Source organism: Protopterus annectens, chromosome 12.part0 (genome assembly GCF_019279795.1).
Source record: "Protopterus annectens isolate FY-2018-M chromosome 12.part0, PAN1.0, whole genome shotgun sequence".
Classification (NCBI taxonomy): domain Eukaryota; kingdom Metazoa; phylum Chordata; order Ceratodontiformes; family Protopteridae; genus Protopterus; species Protopterus annectens.
Window position 1 is genome coordinate 1,359,318,471 of NC_056746.1, and position 23,164 is coordinate 1,359,341,634.

The window sequence follows — 23,164 nt, forward strand, 5'->3', positions numbered from 1 at the left end:
CCTTTTCCCAGCCCTTGTGAGATCTGTGGATAATTCTGCCGCCTTCCTGCCCTTGCGAGATCTGTGGATAATTCTGCCACCTTCCTGCCCTTGCGAGATCTGTGGATAATTCTGCCACCTTCCTGCCCTTGCGAGATCTGTGGATAATTCTGCCATCTTCCTGGCCTTGCGAGATCTGTGGGTAATTCTGCCTTTTCCCTGCCCTTGTGAGATCTGTGGATAATTCTGCCACCTTCCTGCCCTTGCGAAATCTGTGGATAATTCTGCCACCTTCTTGCCTTTGCAAGATCTGTGGATAATTCTGCCACCTTCCTGCCCTTGCGAGATCTGTGGGTAATTCTGCAGTTTCCCTGCCCTTGCGAGATCTGTGGGTAATTCTGCCTCTTCCCTGCCCTTGTGAGATCAGTGGATAATTCTGCCACCACCCTGTCTTTGTGAGCTCTGGAAGTCATCTGAGTAGACATTTGCAGTGCTGATTTAAATGAAAACAATAGCCTGTTGTAGATGTTTGAGTAGATTATTGTTTCAATGCCATCCCCATTAATCTATCTGGGCACCCTGGTCTGGGTTACGGAACCCTCTCTACGTTCAAACACCACTTCCACCTTTTTCCATTACTGGACTTCCATTCTACTCAAGTCTGGATAGACTTGGGAGGCCTCTTGCCCCCCCCCCCCAAAATAGCATTAAAGGGTCTGTTTTGTAGGAATCCTAGAACTTTGTTCATTAGCTCATACAGGGTACAGATCTCCCTGACTTTCTGGCCATGAAAGCTCTAACATGGTGAATGTCTGTTATACCCAGGGAATGCCCTGCCATCTCTGAGAGAGTGTAATGGGTGTCACCTGGCTGGGATATGGGTGCTGAACTGTGGCAGTAAAGAGGGATGTTATGCCTTCAGTAGTCAAAATCCCTGTAGTTAGTAATCACTACAGCAGCAGGGATCTACCTGAAAAATCCGTTACTATTTCAAGTTGTTACACAGTTGTGTTTTGCCTACCCTCCCTCTCATGTTTTGCTTTGGTGCATTTGCTTGGAAATTTATGAAGACACTGAACCCATTGTATAAGGCCCCCTGTGTGCAAGATGCATCATGTGGTAGGCATGCAAGGATTCTCCACAATGATAACTGTCTTTTCAAAAGCTCTACTAGTGGGTGCATTTTTTCATCCTTTTGTCATTGTCTGGATGTTGTAGCTGTATTGTGTCTTGAACTTTCTGTAACTACACTTTAGGTTTATACAAGTTTGTAAATGTAACCCCTTCTTCAAGCAGAGGTCAAGAGCAGGTGATCAGCATCTCGTATATGTATAATACAGATTTACCATGTGTCTGCTGCAGGTGCACTGTACATTAGACACTAAATTGCAGAGAACAAGGTAGGTGTTACCAATGTTCCAGCTACTGCAGAGAGCCCTAAGATCAGGAAGTATTGAGATAACTCAACTCCTTATAACTCCTTGTTTGTGTTTCGCAGTTTAAATACTGTAGAAAGAAGTATAAAAATAGAGGAAAAACTCCTTTTTAAAGCCTGAGAGTAATGAGGTGGAACACATTTTTTGGGGAAAAGATTGTTCATATTTCACTGGAAGACCACACTGCGATTTATTGGCTTTTGCAACTTAGCATGTGGAATGTTTTTTGTTGCAGACTGTTTCCTATGCACGATTCCTGTTCCCAACCAATGCTCTTGTAACCCCTAAAGGTGACTGCCAAGGGACATACACACAAAGTCGAACCAGTGTCCAACGGAACTTCCCTCATGCCAAATACAGTAGTGGAGCAGGGTCTTCTGAAACAGGTATGTTTAAAATTGTAAAGTCTGGTACTGTTTCAGAATGCATATGTAAAAATGATTAATATTGTATGTGTATGTAATACAAATATGTTGTGTATTTGGTATGAAATTGAGTTTATTAATCGTACTTTTCTAAAAGAGCTTTCCTTGGATTCAGAAAGTGCTGCTGTCGGTGGTAAGCCTTAACAACAACCAACCCATTGTAGTAACTCTTCAATTGAGAGACGTGCCTTAAGCGTATTACAGTGATTGTTACGTGGTCTGTAGAGTAACCATGGTGGCAGTCCTGATGGCTGTGCTGAATTATGAGAAGACATTACAGTGGAGTGGCTAATGCTAATTAGCCATCTGCTGTCCCATGGAGGTGTCGTCAGGAAGGGATTAACACTGCCTAATGATTCAAAGAATTGTTTGGCTATGTAAGTTAGCATGGCTAGCCACTATAATTAACATGGCCAAAATGGTGTATTCCTTCAGTATAGTGAATGGGAGAGACTGCTCTACAGTTGTATTTAGAGAAATTCAAAAAAGATGTCTTGTGTGTGTGTGTCTTGTGTGTGTCTTGTGTGTGTGTGTCTTGTGTGTGTGTGTCTTGTGTGTGTGTGTGTGTCTTGTGTGTGTGTGTGTCTTGTGTGTGTGTGTGTGTCTTGTGTGTGTGTGTGTGTCTTGTGTGTGTGTGTGTGTCTTGTGTGTGTGTGTGTCTTGTGTGTGTGTGTGTGTCTTGTGTGTGTGTGTGTTGTGTGTGTGTGTGTTGTGTGTGTGTGTCTTGTGTGTGTGTGTTGGGGAGTGCATTCAAGTGACTGTAGGTATCATGTTATACAAGTGTCTGTTTGCACTTGTGTGTGTCTGCATGTGTTTAGCAGAGTGGCTGGGGGGATCTGCCAGTGTTAATGACTGCCAAAAAGTACTGTAGTTAACACTAATGGTGATTATGGATGATTCAGAGAGGAGGTCTTCCTCAGTGTGGCTAAAACTGTCTTGTGAATCATTACTTACAAAATCCCATAAACTGGCCTACCTGCAGTAGGCAGTTTACACAAGCTTTAGGAGATTTTTTCTGAATCTCAGGACCTGTGTAGTCATTGTTTTGTCATGTATTCTTCAAACTTTATTCTGTGTTCATTCTAGCTGTTTGAAGTGAATGTTATCAAGCTGATTGGATCAGAAAGTCCTTACGTTTTTTTTACAGACTTGATGGGATCCTTGTAGGGAATTGTGTAAGCTTTGTGCTTTAGCATGCAGCTTTTGTGCTGTCTTCTTGCTTTCTTTTAAGTATTGATTTTCCAAGCCACCATCATAACTTTTTGTATTGTGGATTGCTGGTGTAGAGTGTAAGGATGAATGTGCAGCTTTGTTTGTGTCACATGTGCATTGTTTACCTATAGCAACTCTTCCTTGAGTCCATTAACTCTAATTTGTGTGTTGGCTTGCATCTCCACACAAGCACGAAAGTGTGAGCTAAGCATTTGGTTTTATTTAAAATCGGTCATTTCCATTTCTTTGAGTTGCACAGTCTTGTTAGAAAAAATAAATTGCTGAGGTATAGAGGATTCAGGTTTGGGTAAGCATCCTCCTGAAAAAAAATTATTTTCACTGACTTGTAGCATTTTAACATTCTTTTGTGACGTATCTATTAGTTGGTATTTCTTTAGTCATCGATTTAAGTTTCACTGAAAGTTTTAATTTGAGTTGCCCTGTAATAGGTTGGTGTTTACCCTTTATAGTTTACAATACTGTTTTCTTGCATTGTTTTTTCCCTTTTATATGTGTATCCTCGTTTGTCTTTTTTCTTGCTTATATATTGTTTTCTTTTTCTGTTGTATTGTGTGTGTAGTCTGTGTTGTCACACTTGTTAATGTCAGTAGGTTAGGTCATGGCTGAAAATAGTCAAATGGATCAATTTGCGTGATGGTTTAATAAATGTCCGCCCTACGCTGATCATATTCTCTATCATGTCACACGTCACATGTGCATTGTTTACCTTTAGCGACTCTCTGTGCTCCATTAACACTAATTTTTGTGTTGACTTGCATCTCCGCACAAACACAAAGCATTGCTGCATTTGGTGTTTCTCTTCTGGGTAGTATGTAGAGGAACAAAACTTAAAACCACTTTTCCAGTGCACTGCAGATAAGTGGTGCTTCAAATTACACTCGTGCATGCACTTTACACGTATTTACATGGGTCTGTTGTGTGTAATTTGTGTTCATGAGCTGTGCAAAGCAGTTCCGAATATGAATGAGGAAGCATGAGTTGCAGAGTGAACCTAAAGTCAAGTTTTCATTTTTCTTCCTCACTGAAAATCTTTATCCCATTGTGTTTTTTTAAATCCATCTGTAAAGGGTGAAGTGCTGCTTTCCACATTCATTTTAAAATAGCCTGATTCCTTGTCCTCATGACTGGCAACGTCTTTTCTGTGTTTTCGTTAAAATGGACAGTGGAACATTCGTTATCTGCATCGTATCTTTGAGGTGGTCATTTTCTTCTTTGTTTGTAATAAAGTATTTAACTGGATAAATGCAAGGACACACAAAACAGAGCTCTAATCATTGGCAGCCACTAGAAACTTATTTGCACAGATTCCCTTTTAACAGTATTTTATTAATGATTGTTAGACTCTAATTGGATAATTAGATGCAGTATTAATTACCCTGCCAGTCATGAGCAAAAGAATGCTAATGTGAATCGGTGCTAATCCGTTTCAGTAAATGCTGAACACCAGCACTGATTCCTATTTAAGTTCTACTGTTAGTATTTGGCAGACAGTAGTTGGATAAATATTGAGTGTTTTAATTCTAGACTGCCACTTATTAGCAAAATAATGTTAACGGAAACTGATAGTGTTTCCAGTGAATGAAAGAGGAGCAATGCTATTTCAGACACTTTTACATGTTGTGCAGATGGAGAGCAGGAGGAAACAGTATTAGTGTGAACCATACAGAATACCACTTAGCCAGTCACCTGGTTATCAGAGTAAATCTCAGGACAGGGACATTCTGATGAATGTAATTATAAATGCAGTTCTACTGTCTTATGCTCAAAAGTACTGTTCTTGGTTATCCCTGACATAAACACACAAAGTAAATATCACAGCATAAAAGGAGATGCATTAATACAAAATGAAGACTGTCCTTGCATGCAGTTTTGTGCACTAATCCTATTATGGTATCTCAGAACAGCACCATATTGCTTTAACATTACAAAGTATAGCAGAAAAGATTCATATCCCCTCAGTGCTCAACTTTGCCTACTATAGCTTTCTCTTATCAAGGTGCTAGTGTATGTCATTGAATGTTTTGACTTTGTGTTGGTGACAAATTATGCTTTCTGCAATCATTTTAAAGTGGTCTGCCTTGTTTTCCTGTCGTGTTATCATAAAGATCCCGTTGTGTATTAATATGCTTTGTACTTAATGCTGCTATTTTCATTGTTTCCTCTGTGAACACAAGCGGAAGGAAACATTCAGCAAATGTTTCCTTTAGTACAGTGTGCACTCAGTAGATCTATGTATAAACACTAAGACCACAGGATAGTTAAGTGCTGCTTCCCATTCAAGTGTGCACCAAATAGGTTTCCCGTTCCCCATTTGTTTTCAAACGGGGGTTTCAGATTATGACTGCTGCCAAAATATGTCCACTTGGCAGTCCTGTGCCTCCAAATAGAAAAGGTTTTCATTTTATGTGTGGACAGAGATCCATTACCATCCCCAGTCAATTCACCTACAAGTGACTCTGACCTACCTTAGGCATCTATGTACTGTGGGTCTCCGACATGTAGCAGTCGGGATGCATATGTCCATTATTCCTACACATCCTGACCACACAGAAGCCTAACAAACTGTTCCTTAAAGGAGAACTGCATCCACAGACTGTAAAAACTTGTTTATTTCATCAAGTTTTGATGTTTTCTATATTTTAACACCACTTTTGGACTCTCATGTATGTATATATACACACACACACACACACACACACACACACACACACACACACACACACACACACACACACACACACACACAATATACATTTTTTTTAATCCAGTTCCGGAGCCTGCCCACATGGGGTCTGGCAGCTTGATTTTTAGTCTACCTGTAGGTATCCCACAATGCAGTGTTTGGCTTTAAAATGTTACATTGTAGCCTCTAAGCTCCTGTCAATGCATTGACTTTACATGTGTTTCCACTTATAACCTACTTTCTTTTAGTGAGGTTTTATCATTTCTTGCTATTCAATAACTGCTTAAAAGACAAACAGGGATAGCTGCATGGAACAGTATTCTCAGTGCCTGTTACTACTGTTTCTTTCTAAAGTGACTAATTAATTTTCATTTTGTTATGCCCGAGTTGTCCTTAAAATCACCTCCCATCTCCCCTACCCCTAAAAACCTCCCCTACATACTTGTCAAAATAGCAAAGGTAATTAACGCCCAGTGCTCCTAGACACAGTCAGCAGCCTTTAGACATGGTGCTCTCCCACCACTGCTATCCTGTAAGGCCTTTTCCACCAGAAGGAAGCTACCCTGCTGCTTACCAAACCAAATTACTGATTTAAAAAGTCCCACTACTTAAACTTCCTAAGGTTAATAACTCTATAAATTTACTCTGCTGTAAAACTACATATACTGAACTGGGTCTACAGCACTAAATGGGTGTCTCTTATTAATAGTTCAGGCCCCTTAACCTTTGTAGCTTTAGGCTAAATTCTGTACCTTACCACAGCTGAATTTTAGTAGCTATTGAATGAAAATCCCCTGTATCCATTATTTTTGGGGTAAGAATGCTACACTTACATCAGCCAGTCTATAAAATAAGTGTTCCTTCCAACAAGTTGTAAAAAGTGCACAGAAAAGTTTTTAGATTACTTAAAATACTTAAGTCCTTACTTCTCACCTTTTGGCTCTAAGATCCTTGTGGTCTGTTTTAAGCCCTGCTCCACTCGCCCTACCGGGCTCGCTCCACACTCTACCCTACCCCCAAATCCCTACCACCCCCAGTGGTTACATTTATAGTAATCACCACTCCCACTTTTCTAGAACAAATCAACTCTACCTCTCCCATAACACTCCTACCCATTCCTCCTCCTGTATAGTGGTCACACTATATTCAGTTATATAGTTACCAAAGGCTATAATGTATTCACCTAAAATAATAGCATTACTCTCATTGTTCTCCTTCATGCTTTTTCCTTATCTAATCAGTACTGCATAGGATTCCAGTATCCGAAATACCAAGCATCTTCCCCAATGTTTTCCAATTTAAAGGACCACCTAATAAATAGCCCAGCAATAGACATCACTCCCTATACAAACCGTCAACCTACTTATGTTAGATATACCAGCTCTAAAACCAGACAGTATTATAAACTTGTAGATACATTTTTGAAACTTATACTATGGTTGCGCTATAACCTAATAATAGATGGTGACATTCATCCTAACCCTGGCCCATCCACCCTAAATACAACTAGCCCTCACACAGCTCACTTCATCAAAACTACAACTATCAACCGACCCTTCAACTCACTACTGGTCTGTCACCTTAACATCAGAAGGCTAAATAAAGTGCATGAACTACATGCCCTCCTAGGCACCCACTCCCCTGACATACTCTAACAGAAACTTGGCTTAAACCATCAACTTCTGATACTGAAATATTGCCACCAGGGTATAATAATCTTAGGCTAGATAGCACTACTAGGAAAGGAGGTGGGGTAGCTGTACTTTATAAATTTTCTCTTAATGTTTCTATTGACCCCGTACAACCTCCCCAAGCAAACAATGCAGAAATGCTATCCACCAAAATTCAACAGTAACAAATCTGTATGGATTGTCTCCCTGTACATCCCTCCAGGAAATAATGTATCCACCCTAGAATATATTCTCAACTCATTGTCTAGTACCTGCCCCCAGGAAACCATTGCACTTGGTGTTTGCAACATTGACTGGAATACCTGTTCCTCTTGAGTCACCCTCTACGCACATTAACCTACATGAGTTTACACAAACCATTTCTACTTCCAGCAGGATAGGTAAACCGAACTCATAAGGAAAGTATACTAGACTGGATACTTAATTCCTATCCCCAACTGTATACTTCAGGTACCCTTCCTGATGACCTGAGTAATCACTTTCTTACCTATATAATTAAGTTTAAAGTCGTAAATTCCCATCATCCCATTCTCAGAACAATAAGAACTAAAAAGAACTTTCACCTTGGCAAATTCGCAGAAGAACTTAAAACATACAACTGGCCAGTCCTAAAAGAATTGCCCCTTGACAAAGCGCCTACTTTTAATCATACATTTTTCGAAATCTTTGATTTCCATGCTCCCTTGCACTCCATTAGAATAAAATCAAATATTGCACCGTGGCTTACTAAAGATACCAGATGTAAAATTACCTTCCAAGTAAAAGCCAGGGACCTTTTGGCGCTCCACAAAATCTCCCAAAGACCAAATTAGCTATCGGCAGCTAAGAAACGAAACCAAAAAAGTCGGTCTTACTTGATAAAAACTAATACTGCCATTGGCAACAGATAAATCATAACAATCCCCAAAAATTCTGGCCAGGTATAAATAAATTAATGCACCCAGGCCAATCCTCCACCCCATCCCCTGTAGCCACCACTGATAAATCACTTGAGGATGTCGCAAACATCTTCAACTGCTTTTTTACCAAGACTGTCCAATCCCTAGCTAGTCAGCTACCTCCTAGCTCCCCCAGTGTAAGCCACCCCACTCCTAGTACCCACATTTCTTTTATATTCCAACAAGGTGCCACTTTATATATTCAAGCTCTACTCAAAAAGTTAAAACTTACTACCTTGTCAGCTGATAGTCTACCTGCTGGGTATCTGCAAAAAGCTGCTTATGCTATAGCATATCCTATTTCCATTCTTAACTGCACCGTAGCAGAAGCCACTATCCCCACCATCTGGAAGATATCCTATGTGATATCACTCCATAAAGGTGGAAGTTCCACTGATCTGTCTAATTTTCGACCAATAGCCATACTTTCACCTATTGCCAAAATTATGGAAAAATGTATCCACAGGCAGTTAATGCAACATCTTATCCAAAACAACTTACTGGGCAACTCTCAGCATGGTTTCAGGCCTCATCACCACCTCAGCCCTTTTTGCCTTCTCCAATTCCACAAACCACAATCATAATAATAAATTATCTTCAGCCCTCTTCTTAGACCTTTCCAAGGCGTTTGATATGGTCAATCACCAGCTACTAATCCAGACCCTAAAAACTACCTACTTAGACAAGACTGCTGTCCAATGGTTTCCAATCTTATTTGAATGGCAGACAGCAGGCCGTCCTATGGCAGAATAAATTATCTACCCTTCTACCTAATACCCTAGGAGCTCCCCAGGGATCCATACTGGGACCTCTCTTGTTTTCTATATTTATTAATGATCTCTGTACTGTTGCCCCAAATACAACTTGCATTCAATATGCAGACTACTCCACTCTGATTTGTTCAGCTTCCTCTGTCAGATCTGTGTACAGAATTACAGTTAACTTTTAACACAGTGTAAAAATGTCTGTCTGATCGTTGTCAGATCTTAAATCCTAAAAAAAACTAAATTGCTATTTTTCTCCCCCACCAACAGGTCTAACCCACTCTCGTTTTCTATATACTCTAATAACGGCACTGCAATCTCTCCAGGCCCCCATACAAAGCTATTGGGAGTTGTTATAGACAATAACCTTAAATTTGATGTACACGTTAACAATACTATCAAAATCATTAACAAAAAACTAGGGTCACTTTACAAGATCAAGCCTTTCCTTACCCCACCTGCTCGAACTGCCATTGCCTACAACCTTACTCTATGCTTCCCCTCTATTGACTAACCAAGGTAAAACTGAACTCAGTAAATTATCAACCTGCTATAATCACATTGCCAGATTTGCCATTAGCATTCCCTTCAAGACACATCACTGTACTAACCTAAAAACACTAGGGTGGTTAGAACTACCTTCCCTAATCCAGCTTAACCAGCTGTTAGTTGCATTTAAAGTATTAAACCAGCCTGATAAAATACCAGCACTCAAACCCATAATTTACCCCTACAGCAACCTCTGTACACTTAGATCATCAAACAAACTGCTTGTCCAAACTATCAAAGTTTATAACTCAGCGGGTGCCTCTCAGCTAATTATGTTGGTAAAATCTGGAATTCCCTTCCAGCAAATATTACTCTAGAAACCTCCGTAAGTCAATTCAAAAATAGTCTAAAACAATACTTTACATTGGTCTTGCCCATGTTCTAAACTTGACTAACACATTCACTACTATTGCAAAGGAATCACTCCAGTGTTTCTCGACTACCCTGAGGCTTCTAGATCCTCATATTGTAAAGCATTCTGTAGCGGTCAGGATTGTATCTTTCCCTTGAGAAAAGAACATTCTGTATTTTCTGCACATTTCATGCTCATCTTTCTTTTCTAATAAACCGCCTTTCTGAAATTGAATGTGTACATGTCTTTCTCCATATTTTCAAGCCTTATTCTACCTAAATATGCTGTGTTTACTGAGAATACCCTAACTCTAACATTTCCCTGATTCTTCCCTTAAGAAAGAGAACAGAAAAAGAGCAGTCTGTAGCCTTCCCTTGGGAACTGTTATTTCTCATGCTTGACCAGTAAGGTTATTTTTTTCCTTCTGCTTAACTGTTTTTTCTAAAACGTCTGACACTACATATTTTAACTTTTTAGTCTGCATAATGCCTAATAACTACTTTAAAATGGAAGTCCCTAATAGAACAGTTGCCCCCGAGGTTCCTGGAAAAAAGTCTACAGGGACACCTACTTCTGTAGTTACCTTACATCTGTATTGCTAACTACTGTATACAGCTTTATGCTACCAGATTTATAATCTGAAAATGAATTTTCTTTGTTAAATAAATCTGCAATTTTAATTTTGACCACAAGGTGTCACTTGAGCATTTATGGCCTGTTTGGATTGAAGTCTCAACTTTGATTTAATTATAACTAGGCAATTGTTTTTCTTTATCTGGTGAACAAATTTGCAATTCTAATTTTGACCACTAGTCTTGAAGTCTTAACTTTATGATTTAATTTCCATATTACCTAGATTCATAGTCTTTAGAGTCTTTAAGTCTAAGTTCTGATGTATGAGTGATGCATTCAAAACCTGTACATTATTCTGAAAATGAGTGTACACATCCTTAACCTGTCTTTGTGAATCTTTATTTAAGTTAGACAGAGTACAAACTGTTCTTCTTCTTCTTTCGGCTTTTCCCGGTTAGGGGTCGCCACAGTGGATCATCTGTCCGCTCATGATTGGCAGTGGAGTTTTACAGTGTCGAGTTGCCAGCCTGGCGCCCAACCTTCCACAGAAGGCACACACACGCACACACTCACACCTAGGGCCAATTTTGAATGTCCAATCCACCTACTGCATGTCTTTAGGATGTGGGAGGAAACCAGAACACCCGGAGGAAACCCATGCGACCACAGGGAGGACATGCAGACTCCGCACAGAAGGCACCCCAGCCGAGAATAGAACCGGAGAACCTCTTGCTGTGAGGTGACAATGCTAACCGCTGCACCACCGTGGCCGCCCAGAGTACAAACTGTTAACCCTGCCTGTTTTTTTTTTTTTTCCATATCTCTGTATGCTGTAATGGTAAAATTGCACTGTTTTCCTATGTTTTTTACCTTATGAACTGGTGCCTTAGTGTACTATGTCATCTCTCTCTTATAGCAAATGAAACCTTTTTCTCTTGTTTATAGATTTAACTCTTTAAACATTGTACTGTTTCTTTTTATTGCATAGGCTGTCGAGCATGATGGCTATTTTCTGAAGACTAAATTTGGCACTAAAGAGAGAGCTCTATAAGTGGTCTTGAAGCATAATTACCATATACTGTTTTAACTTGTCTATATGTTTTTATTTATATTTGCTTTATAATGCAACTTACCTTTTTTTTTTTTTTTTTTTTTTTTTTTTTTTTTTTTAACTTTTATCTTCTGTAATAGATGTCTGCCTCCTAAATTTGTCTGAAATATTCTATGAATATTTGAGCTATAATAGTTTACTAAAACCTATACTTTCTGCATATCAGATCTATACCTTTGCATTTTCTGTTAGTCCTTTTAAATTTCTGACTAATTGTACAATAATTATGTAAATTATGTAGTACTGTGTATTACATGAACTGGCACCTCACCTAAGTGTCATGTTTAATCATAGCCTCACCTCAGGTTTCGTGCCCCATGAGTGGCGCAGAGCTACAGTTATCCCACTCCACAAGGGGGGGGATCCACCTTGGATCTTGGAAACTACCGTCCCATCAGTCTGACGAGCCTGATGGAGCGTATTATCATGGAACTTTTAAATAAAGACATTGGCAACCTTAAAACACTGGACCCCACCCAGTTTGGGTTCGTGAAGGGCTGATCTTGTCTCCTGAACCTGATTGACTTCTTCGAATCAGTCTCCAGAGCCATGGACGAGGGTAAGGTGCTCCACACAGCCTATCTAGACCTTGCCAAGGCCTTTGACACCATCCCCCACTCTGGAATCATAGATAAACTTACTAAGCTGGGCATTAATACATCACCCAATGGGTTGCCAATTGGCTTACTGACAGAACCCACACTGTAAAAGTAGCAGACTCCAAATCCAGCTCCAGACAAGTGGAGTACCTCAGGGTTCAGTCCTGAGACTGCTCTTGTTTGGTATCTATTTCTCTGAAGTACAGGCCACAACACTAAGGGACTCTGGCTAGCAAAGTTTGCAGATAACTGCAAACTGGGAGCCATTATTGAATCCCCAAATGATGTGGATACTCTGCAAAAGGGCCTTACAGAAACCGATGCTTGGTGCCAGAGCCATGGGCTTAAGCTTAATGCCAAGAAATGTATACTTATCCCCTTTGGGGAAAAAACATGTACCCGTGAATTACCACATAGGTGGCAGTACACTAAACACCGAAAGTGTGATAAGAGACTTAGGGACACAGGTGGACAGTGGTCTCACCTTCGATAACCACATCGCCACAATAGTCGGGAAATCCTTCTATGTGGCACACCACATCACGAAGGGTTTTTCATCGAGGAAAAAAGGAGGTCATTGTCCCACTGTACTCATCCCTAATTAGACCCATTATAGAATACAATGCCCCGTTTGGTATGTACCTCTCAAGACATCTGCAACAACTGGAAAGGCCGCAGAAATACCTCACTAAAAGAATCACAGGCCTAAAGCAGATGCCCTACGCTGACCGCCTTAAAAAAACTCAAGCTATACTCTGTTGCATATAGTCTACTCAGAGGCGATCTCTGCTTAACATAATTTTTGATGACTCTCTTCACTGTGTTCCATGGTATATCCAATGCTGTGGTAATTTGTTTGTACCCTTCTCCTGACTGATACCGTTCAACAATGAAATTCGTTTGGTGCTTTGTAAGCTCTCTGTGAACCATGACTTTTGCTGTAGCAGGCAACTGAGTAAATGTCAGGAAAATCCTACTAGGACAGCTGAACTTTATGTGGGGTTAATCAGATTCTCTTTAATTGATGGCAGGTGTGTACCCAAGAAGAATGAATGATATAATTAAATTAAAAGATGTTTCAACACACTTATGCAACCAGCTTATTGTACATTTTTTATTTTTTATATTTTTTCCCCTAGCAGATGTTTGTTTTTCAATTGAATTATAGGTCACATTAAAGGTGGGAAAAGTTTTGAAATGATTTATTGTGGTCTCATTTTTTATATCACAAACACCTGGCATTTTAACGGGGGGGTGTATACTTTTTATATCCACTGTATGTATACTGAACATTTAAAATATCTGTGTATCTTCTGGAAGCTAAGTAAACTGATACTAAAAGAATATCTTTTGCCAGTGTTACCAGAACACAGATAAAGCATAACTGAAAACTGGTACATGTTATATTCTGAAAACGAAGCTATTAGTACCTTTTCCTGTCAGTATTGTCTGACCATAGATAATCTAAAAACTAGTACTGTTGTAAAATTGTCTGAAAACATGAACATTTTGACGGTGTTACCTGAACACAGATGAACTTAAATCTGTTATTGTTATATTCTGGAGAATAAGCTATTAATATTTTTGTCAGTATTGCCTGAACATAGATAAAAACAGACTAAAACTAGTACTGGTAAATAACTGTCTGAAAACATGCATACTTGCTTTAACTCATACATTTTTAACTTTAAACAAACGTTGAAGAAATAAGTGAAACACAATCAACTTCTGCACCACAGCTCTTGCCAGATTTTACTCTGCATTGTCCCAGTCACTAATAAGGTAAAGGAAGGCCTGCTTTAATGTCCAAGTGTCCGTTTTATAGTTAGACCTTTTAAACCTCTCCTTTTCATCTCTTGTGCAAAGCTGGGTGACTAAAGTTCTTGATTTGTATTTAGTATCAGGTCCTTAAAATAACATTTACATATTTAACAATTATAAACTGATAGCATTGCTTATTGTGCTGATTTTATTTACATTTTTCTGCATGAAATAAACATTTGCTGCTAATAAACTCTTGCAAGTCTGTAAGCAAACTGATAACCTCAAATGAAACTAAAGTAGTAGTGTAACACTGCATTTCTGCAACTGTATATAATTAATTTTAACTGTTTAACTTTTTACATTTTTCCTTGTGACTCTTGGATTTTAATATACTGTTCTATGAGTGAAACTCCACCTACTGTCTCCCCATAACTATTTTTTTCGCTGACATTAACTTTTCAGTACTACTTAATGCTGCAAGAATTTATCATTGGTGTCACAATTTTCTTGGATAAATAGCAAAAATTGTAACTGCATTAAACTGATCTTTACCATACTGCATTATGGCATACAGTACAGCCTTTAATTTAGCTTGCTAAGCTGGCTGTGATCGGACGTGCTTGGTAAACTGCCATTTCTGTATGAAATATATAGAGTCTTAAACTGATTACATAAACACATTTGTTACCAGATTTAAACTGATCGGATTTTATAAATTTACTTGTCTGTTCTTTGTACTGTGGTGGTGGTGCTGCGGTAGCGTTGTCTCACAGTAAGGCGCTGTCCGGTTCGATTCTCAGCTAGAGTGTGTTCTGCGTGGAGACATGCATGAATGGGCGTACCTTCGTTGAAGGTTGTGCGTCAAGAGTTGGCAACTTGGCACGTAAAAATCTGCTGCCAATCATTAGCGGACCGGAGTTCCACTGTGGCGACCCCTAACCGGGAAAAGCCGAAAGACACAACAACAACTTGTCTGCTCTTTGTAACATAAGAGTTGAACCTGTGGCTTTAGTGACGCGTATGATGCACTGTTTTTATGCATGAATGCTTTTTTTTTGTTGGTCTTTGTATTAAGATATTGTTTATGCATTGCAACACTTTAATACAAAGCTCTTAACTAATGACTGCTAAACAAAACAATAACACAAACAATTCATTTGGCAAATCTGTAACTGTAAACCCTTTATTCTGCAAATTAACTTGATTGTCATTTCTGATATACCTTACAAGACAGAGGTATATGGGTTACCCTTTTTTTTCTAACTGGCCACACCCAATATGTCTTTCTGAGCACTTTAGCTCTGTCAGCTGAACTGGAATTTACTTCATCTTTAAACCATAAATCTGCATGTTCCTGTTGTAACCAATTCTTTAAAGTCTGTACATTTGCAAATATCTTGTCACCGAAGTCTAAAACAGCATATAACTCTGACATGTTCATACCTAGTACAGAGCTGTTACACTTGTTGTTTTTATTTATTTATTTTATTTGAAGTTTGTTTGCCAGGATGGTCCATTGGGCCAAGTAAAGCCATTTTCAATGGAGTCCTGGGGAGAAAAGCTCCATAGGTACAATATCAAGTAACAGTATATAAGAGTAATACAATAGCATAATGTCAGAAAAAGAATAAAAATAAAGTAAAAAGAAAATACAATACAATACAATAATGCAATAAAATAAAGTAAAATACAAAACAATATTGTAATAGTATGTAAGATTGAACAGAAGAGTACATATAAGCATGTGAGAATGTTAATACAGCAGGAATGTGAAGCTTAGTGACAATTCATGTCAATTTAAAATTTTTTTTTTTTAGGAATGTTAAAGGAAGGAAATAGAAGTAAATGCAGAAGAATATAGACTTAAGAGATTATTTACGATGTGTGTATTCCCACAGGGATGTGATTATAGAATGGGGAGGTAAGGTAGTAGCTGGGGATGTTATGTAGGATGGTACATGAGCATTCCCAGTGAGAAGATAAGTATGGGTGATAAGGAAGTAGCTGGGATGTTATGTAGGATGGGCACATGAGCATTCCCAGAGAGATGATAAATGTGTGTGTAGGAGAGTTTTGAAGATGGGAAGGTTGCTGGTGCTGCGGATATGAGGTGGGAGGGAGTTCCAGAGACGGGCAAGGGAAAATGAGAGTAAGAGTTTGCCTGCTGGACGGGCAGGTTTGTGGAGTTCAGTTAGGTTCTGAGTGTTGGTTCTAAGGGTTCTGTTAGGTTGGTGTATGGTGAAGGTTGAGGTGAGTGAGGGGACAGAGTGAGGGCTTGAAAATGAGCTTATGAGCATTTAGTTGAGTGTAGGTAAGGTAGTTAGGGAGCTCTAGCCAGTTTAGTTTATGTAGGGCAGTACAGTGATGGGAGGAGGATCTGTGGCCAGTGGTGAATTTAGCGATTTTGTTGTAACAAGAGGAGAGTTTAGTTTTGGTAGAGGATTTTAGGTTGGTTAGAAGTGGGGCTCCATATAGGAGGGAAGGGATTAGATATGTAGTAGAGAGGAGGAGTCTAGTGGATGGAGAGAGGAAGCGAATATGGCGATAGAACATACCAAGTTTTTGGTGTGTTTTTTTAATGTTTGTATGTGGGAATCAAAACTAAACTGATTGTCAGTGAGAGCTCCTAACAGTTTAGCAGAGGAAACGACTTCTATGGATGTGTTGTTGTGACTGGTTATAAGGAAAGAGTTTGTCGATAGTTATGTTTTTCGATGGGGTGAATATCATGAGTTTCGTTTTTGATGGATTTAGAGCTAGGTGGTTTTCATGCATCCATTTTTCAGTTGTTGAGAAGGCATCCTGAGTTAGTTTTAAAAGGGAGGGAATGGAATTAGCACTACAGATAATTGTAGAGTCGTCTGCATATTGGACTATTTTAGCATTTGGGATATTGTGGTGGAAGTCGTTAATGAAGATGTTGAACAGTAGGGGCCCTAATATGGAACCTTGGGGTACTCCAGTGACTGTGTTGAGGAATGAGGAGGTAGTTTTCTTCCATTTACCTGATTGTTGCCTATTGGCAAGGTAACTTGTAAACCAGTTGATACAGGAGGATGAAAGATGTAGGTTGGAGAGTTTGGTCAGGAGTAGGGAGTGGGAGATGGTATCAAATGCCTTAGATAGGTCTAGGAGGAGGGTGGAGACAATTTGGTTAGAATCGCTAGCTTTATTTACAGTTTCGAGGAAGGAGAGTAGTGCAGTAGTGGTGCTATGACTGGGTCTGAAACCATGTTGTGTTGGGGTTAGTAGGTGACTCTTGATGAAGTATGGTAGTAGTTGTATGTGAATGCATTTTTCCAGGAGTTTGGAGATGGGAGATAAGATGGCTATGGGCCTAAAGTTAGAGATGTTATTATTGTTGCCTCCTTTGTGGAGGGGAATAATGTAGGCTTTTTTCCAAATTTGGGGTACATAACCTTCTTGGATTGACCTATTTATAAGTATACAAATAGGGAACGCGATGGCATCAGCAGCTGATTTTAGAAAGAAGGAAGGGATGTTATCAGGGGCATTCGAGCAAGGTTTTAATTTGAGGAGGAGTTTTTTTATGGTAGATACAGGTATGGGTTTGAGAGAGAGGAGAGGGGTGTGGGAGGAGGAGGAATCTGAGGAGGAAAGGGTGGTGGGAATTTCTGGTTGGTGAGAGTTGTTTGTGAATGATGATGTTAATTTAGATATGGAGTCAATGAAGAAGCTGTTAAATTGGGAGGCTAGGACAGTATCAGAACTATTGTGATCAGGGTGTGGGTTTTCTTTTTTGCCTGGGTTGAAGAGGGGGGAGATGCTGTCCCAGAATTTTTTGGGGTTGGTCTTGTGATCGTTTTGGAGGGTAATATAGTAGGATTTGCGGTCAGAAGTGATAAGTTTCTTAACTTTATTGCGGAGTATTTTGTATTCGTTTAGGGTGGCTGGGGTCTTGTATTTATAGTGGTTTTTCAAGGCTTTGTCACGGAGGCGCATGATAGCTAAGGTATTTTTGGTTAGCCATGGGATAGTATTGCTTTTGATTCTTTTTGTTTTTAGGGGTGCCAGGGTGTCTAGAAGGTTCAGGAATGATGTGTTAAAGTAGGAGACAGCTTCATCTAAGGGAAGTGTATTTAGGGGATTCCAGTGAAATGTTTTAAGTATGTCTGAGAAGGTGTTGGGGTTAAAGTTTTTTAAGGAGCGCACAGAGATGGTGGTATGTGGTAGTAGTAGGGATGGAGAGTGACGGTGGGCGAAAGTAGGAAAGTGGTCACTGAGGAGTCAGGGAGTGTACCGCTACTGGAGATGAGATGTGGGTGTGATAGCAGAATCCAGTCTAGGGTGCTTCCAGAGGAATGATCCTTAGACGGTCTGGTTATTGTATCAATTAACTGATGAAAGTTGTAAAGGTTTATATTTAGGGGGTTTGTAGGGCATTGGATAGAGGACCAGTTGATGTTAACGTCACCTAGGATAATGGTTTCATAAGTAATGTTGGAGGAGAGCCAGAAGAGGATGTCCTCAATGATAGGTATGTTATCACCAGGAGGGATGTAGAAGGAGGCTAAGCAAATTGTTTTATGTTTTTTAAGGTGGAGTAGGGTTAGAAGTATTTCGGCATTAGCAAATTGGGGGACTGATTTTGAAAATGGGGTAACTGAAAAGGATGAGGAGTAGAGTAAAGCAACTCCACCTCCTTTTTTGTGGGTTCTGTCTTTCCTGATGATATTGTAGTTGGGAGGGGTTATTTCTGAATCATTTATGGATGTTTTTAGCCATGTTTCAGAAATTGATAATATGTCAGGATTGTTATGAAGAAGCCAGGCATGGAGGTTAGGGATTTTGTTACATATACTTTGAGCATTTAATGCTGAGAAGGAGATGGCTTTTGTGGATGTTGGTGTATTGGAGGGGAATGTTGAGGGACTACTGGAAGAGGGGCCAGGGTTAGGGTGTATATCACCAGAAAAGTAGGGTGATGGTAAGTCGGTGTAGATGAAAATATAGGTAATTTGAGAGTTTAGTGTATAGTTTAAGGGTTATATATTTTGTGGAATTATCGCATGTCTGGCAAGGAGTAATTGTTAGCTGTTGTAATCTTTGATCCTTTAAATCCTGACAAAACTGCATTTGTGTCCTCAAATAGATTTATGTGCAACTGAATTTGATTTGTCTGTAAACAAGGAAATATTGTCATTTCTTTTAACCTTAAACAATGACAGATTAATGCCCTGGTTTGGTGCTAGACTACTGCACCCTTTATAGATATAGCTATTTAATGCATTTCTTTATTTTGCTTTGAAACGGTAGCAATTTTCCTTTGCGCTGAAGTCTGTTTTTCAGTTATGCTGGCATTTACTTTATTAAAATCTGCACTCTGATCCATCTTATTCCCCCTCCGTGCAATATTTGCACTTGCTTCTGAAAACAAGAAACTGTGAAATAATATGAAATTGAGACATTGCCTGCATGTTATGTACGTTAACTGTGTTGATGTCTGTATGTTTAATTCTGCACTTTGGATTACATGTACACAAGAATTTGTGTTGTGTCTGAAACTGTACTGATAACCTGTTTCTGTGAGTTAACCCTTTTGTGTTTAGACATATTTAACATTCTTGAACTAATGACCTTTAAAAGAACATTTCTGGAACACAGTTGTTTAGACTGCTTTACCCAGGTTTTAAATTTAAACCAAAGATTTACTGATGTCCTAACTGTAGTATTACTTGACATGTTTATACAACAGGTATGCAAATTACTTTTACTGATGAATTTAAACTTTTTTTTTTTTTTTTTTTTTTTTAACTGTTAACTAAAATGTGCATGTTAAGTCTTACATTCTTCCAGGATCATAAAGTTATGCATGTAGCTTTTTAAATGTTTTTCTTGCTTCTCACTGTGTGATGTCACACTGAAAACTTGAAAGTTTGTGGAGATAGCTGTTAATTGGATAATGTATTTTATGTTCTGAATGAACACTTCTGAAGTTTGTTGATTTAATCCTGTTCTGTTGAAGTTCTTTGAGGCATTTTCTGAAGAAACACTGGTGGTGCGCAATTTAACAGCTGCAATTACTGTATATAGAGGTTGTTTGCTGTGTCCATTTTCTGCATGGAGTAGTGCTGTCTTACTGAAAGTCTGCCGTGTAATGAGAAACTGTAGTGCTGTCATTTCTGGCTTATTCTCTGTAAAGTTGACAGTATTTATGGAAAAACACTGGTATGCTGCTGAAAAGTCTATTATGAAATTGATAAACTGGTAAAAGTGTGACTGTAAACTTAATGAAACCTTGAAGTTAAGCAGGCTGCTGCACTTAAAACTGTACTCGAAAGGGTTACTTACTGCAGCTGTTTCTGTTGAAGTTCTGAAGTGTTTGGAATGAATATAGGTCACTGATGAGGTTGCCTGGAATGAACACTGCAGTTCTGTAGTTTGCTTTGTAGAACACATGTAGGTGAATGAAACACTACTATTTTGCAAATTTTTTTTTGTAGAACACATGAAGTCTGACTGCTGATGCAAGGTTACTATGGGGTTTGGGAGTTTAACGATTTTACCCCATTCACAGTGGCTTCCCATTGAAAGAATTGATTAGAGACTGTACTGTACTGAAATAAACTGGAAACAACTGAAATGAACATCTTTATCTGTTAATTACCCAAACGTGTGCTGAACAGGTGCCAGCCTCTTCTTTATAGGCTAACTCTTGTGTACTTTTCAGAATTAATTCTCCAAACACTGTAGTTCATTAAGGCTTTATTAGATGTTCACAATATCCAAATACTGGCTTCATTAATAGTGCTGATTTAATAATAACAGTCTGTGGAAATGCTGGGATGCTGGTTAGTAGTAACAGTGCTGCTAAATATATCCACTTACTGCACCTCCTATTCTGATCATCCTCAACAACATAAACTGAAATCTTTATTTGACCTGTTTTCTGTACTCCTGCTCAAGTGTCTATATTGTAGGTTAATCTTCTCTGTAATGTCAGGTCAAACGAACTGAGTGACTTCTCTAAATATATCTGAAGTGTATTTTAATAATGCCAAAACCTCGTAATGCTTTACACGCCTTCTTAGCCTTGGTTCTCGGGCCTTGTCTTGTATGTGCTTTATTTAACATTCCATTAAGGAACATTATGTAGCTGGCAAGATTGTATCTTTCCCTTGAGAAAAGAACATTCTGTGTTTTCTGCACACTTCATGCTTATCTTTCCTTTCTAATTAACTCTTTCTCTGAAAGTGAATGTGTACATGTCTGACTCCATATTTTCAAGACTTATTCTACCTAAATGTACTGTAGTTAATTTACTGAGAATACCCTAACTCTAACCTTTCCTTGTTTCTTCCCTTGAGAAAGAGAACAGAAAAAGAACGGTCTGTAGCTTCTTTCCCTTGGGAACTGTTATCTCTCATGCTTGACCAGTAAGTTTTTTTTTTCCTTCTGCGTAACTGTCTTTTCTAAAAATGTCTGACACTAATGCCTAAAAACTAGTTTAAAATGGAAGTCCCTAGTCTAACAAGAACTTCTATTAGTTCTTCTATGTATTTTTCTTTGTATAACTGGAGCCTTTCTCCCCAGGACTCGGCTAAAAAAGGATCTTGTCTAGTCTGACTTTCCTGGTAAACAAATGTAAAATAGGCATTTTGGCAAGATGAAGTTCTTCATGTTTCACTGTTGCAGTCATCACACTTGGACACACCTCTGAATAAAGACCATCTGTTTGACACCAAAGCAGAAGAGGTTTTAGAAAAGATGGAAGAAAATTCAGTCTATGCAGACAAAGATTTTTTGCAGGCACAGCCTCCAAGATTCAGTAGGCATTGCCCCTCAAAATATTGGTCCTTTCCAGTCCCCTCAAGGGTACCTCAGACTAGACCTAGGGGAAGCAGACCCCCCACACAACAGTCTCAGGGCATGCAGAGATCCAAGCAATGGAGTACCTCCACTTCTAAAACAGAGTGCTAAGCCACCCTCTTATGGAAAGAATTCACAATGACTTCTCAACTCCTCCCCTCCCCTCTACCCAATTGCTCGCACCCCTAGGAGAAAAACTTTCCTACCATGCAACAAACTGGGCCTCCATCACAAACAATCGATGGGTCTTCAACATAGTATCCCAGGGGTACAAATTTTATTTCCACATGCTGCCATCCCCAAAAAGGTTCCCAGATCTTCCTCCAAACCAGTGGGCAGAGGCACAAAACCAAGTTCAGTCTCTGTTCTCCATAAAAGACAGCTTCTGATTTGCAAATGAACATTCCCCTTAGGACACAGGCCAAATCCTCATAACCTCCAACAGTTCATGGCCCAAGAAACAAAGTGCAAGCAGGCCGATGCCAACTACGAAGTTCCGTAAGGTAAGTGTAACCCAAGTTATGTAGGACAAGATAGGTTAACATACTGACTTTATAGGCAATATGAGACTGTGAATAGGTACTAATTTCAAATTCTTGCAGCTGCAGGTAACACAATGTTATCTCGATACCCCAGTAAGTAACCGTGTCGTAGTGTGTTGCTTCACTTGTCGGTCAGGCTTAGCATTTGGTAAAGGGCATTACAGTACTCTTAAGTGTGAAAAGACATGCATACCTATAGATATTTCATCTGAAGAAATAAGATTCTTTATTGGATAATATTTCTTGGATGATAACAGGAAGATTTGATGATGACTGATACCTGATCGTTAAGAGTAATCTGATTATCAGATGTACCACCTAGATTATGTACCCTGGGTGCTAATTCCAGTGTGTCATCACTATAGGTGATATCAGTGGCAAAAGTGGGGCACTGGGGTTACAAAGAGCAGTGTGGCTTGCCATAGTGATAGTCTTGTTGGTATTGAGTTTCAGCCAGTTATTAGTTGGGAGTTAAACATCTGATGAGTGACGTTATTGAATTTAAACCTCACCCACTTTTTACTTGACCAGTAATAAAGAAAGTAATTTACACACTAACTCTTGGCGTGCATTGACATAGTGTGTACCTCGCTTTTCTTGAACATGGATTGTGTTGAAAAATGCCATATTTTGGTGGGGAAGTATTACCCAACCAAAGGCTTTTCATGGAGGGCACTGTAATATAACTGCTGTGC

At 39.2% G+C, this 23,164-nt stretch overlaps 1 protein-coding gene across 1 annotated transcript in view; it reads left to right on the forward strand.

Annotated features, from left to right (window-relative positions):
- CABLES2 (Cdk5 and Abl enzyme substrate 2) overlaps positions 1-23,164 on the forward strand; it is a gene marked incomplete in the record, with an annotated part of 260,612 nt that overhangs the window by 122,041 nt on the left and 115,407 nt on the right. Inside the window, 1 exon segment of the mRNA XM_044090409.1 lies at positions 1,651-1,801. Within this exon segment, the coding sequence (XP_043946344.1) occupies positions 1,651-1,801 (151 nt within the window).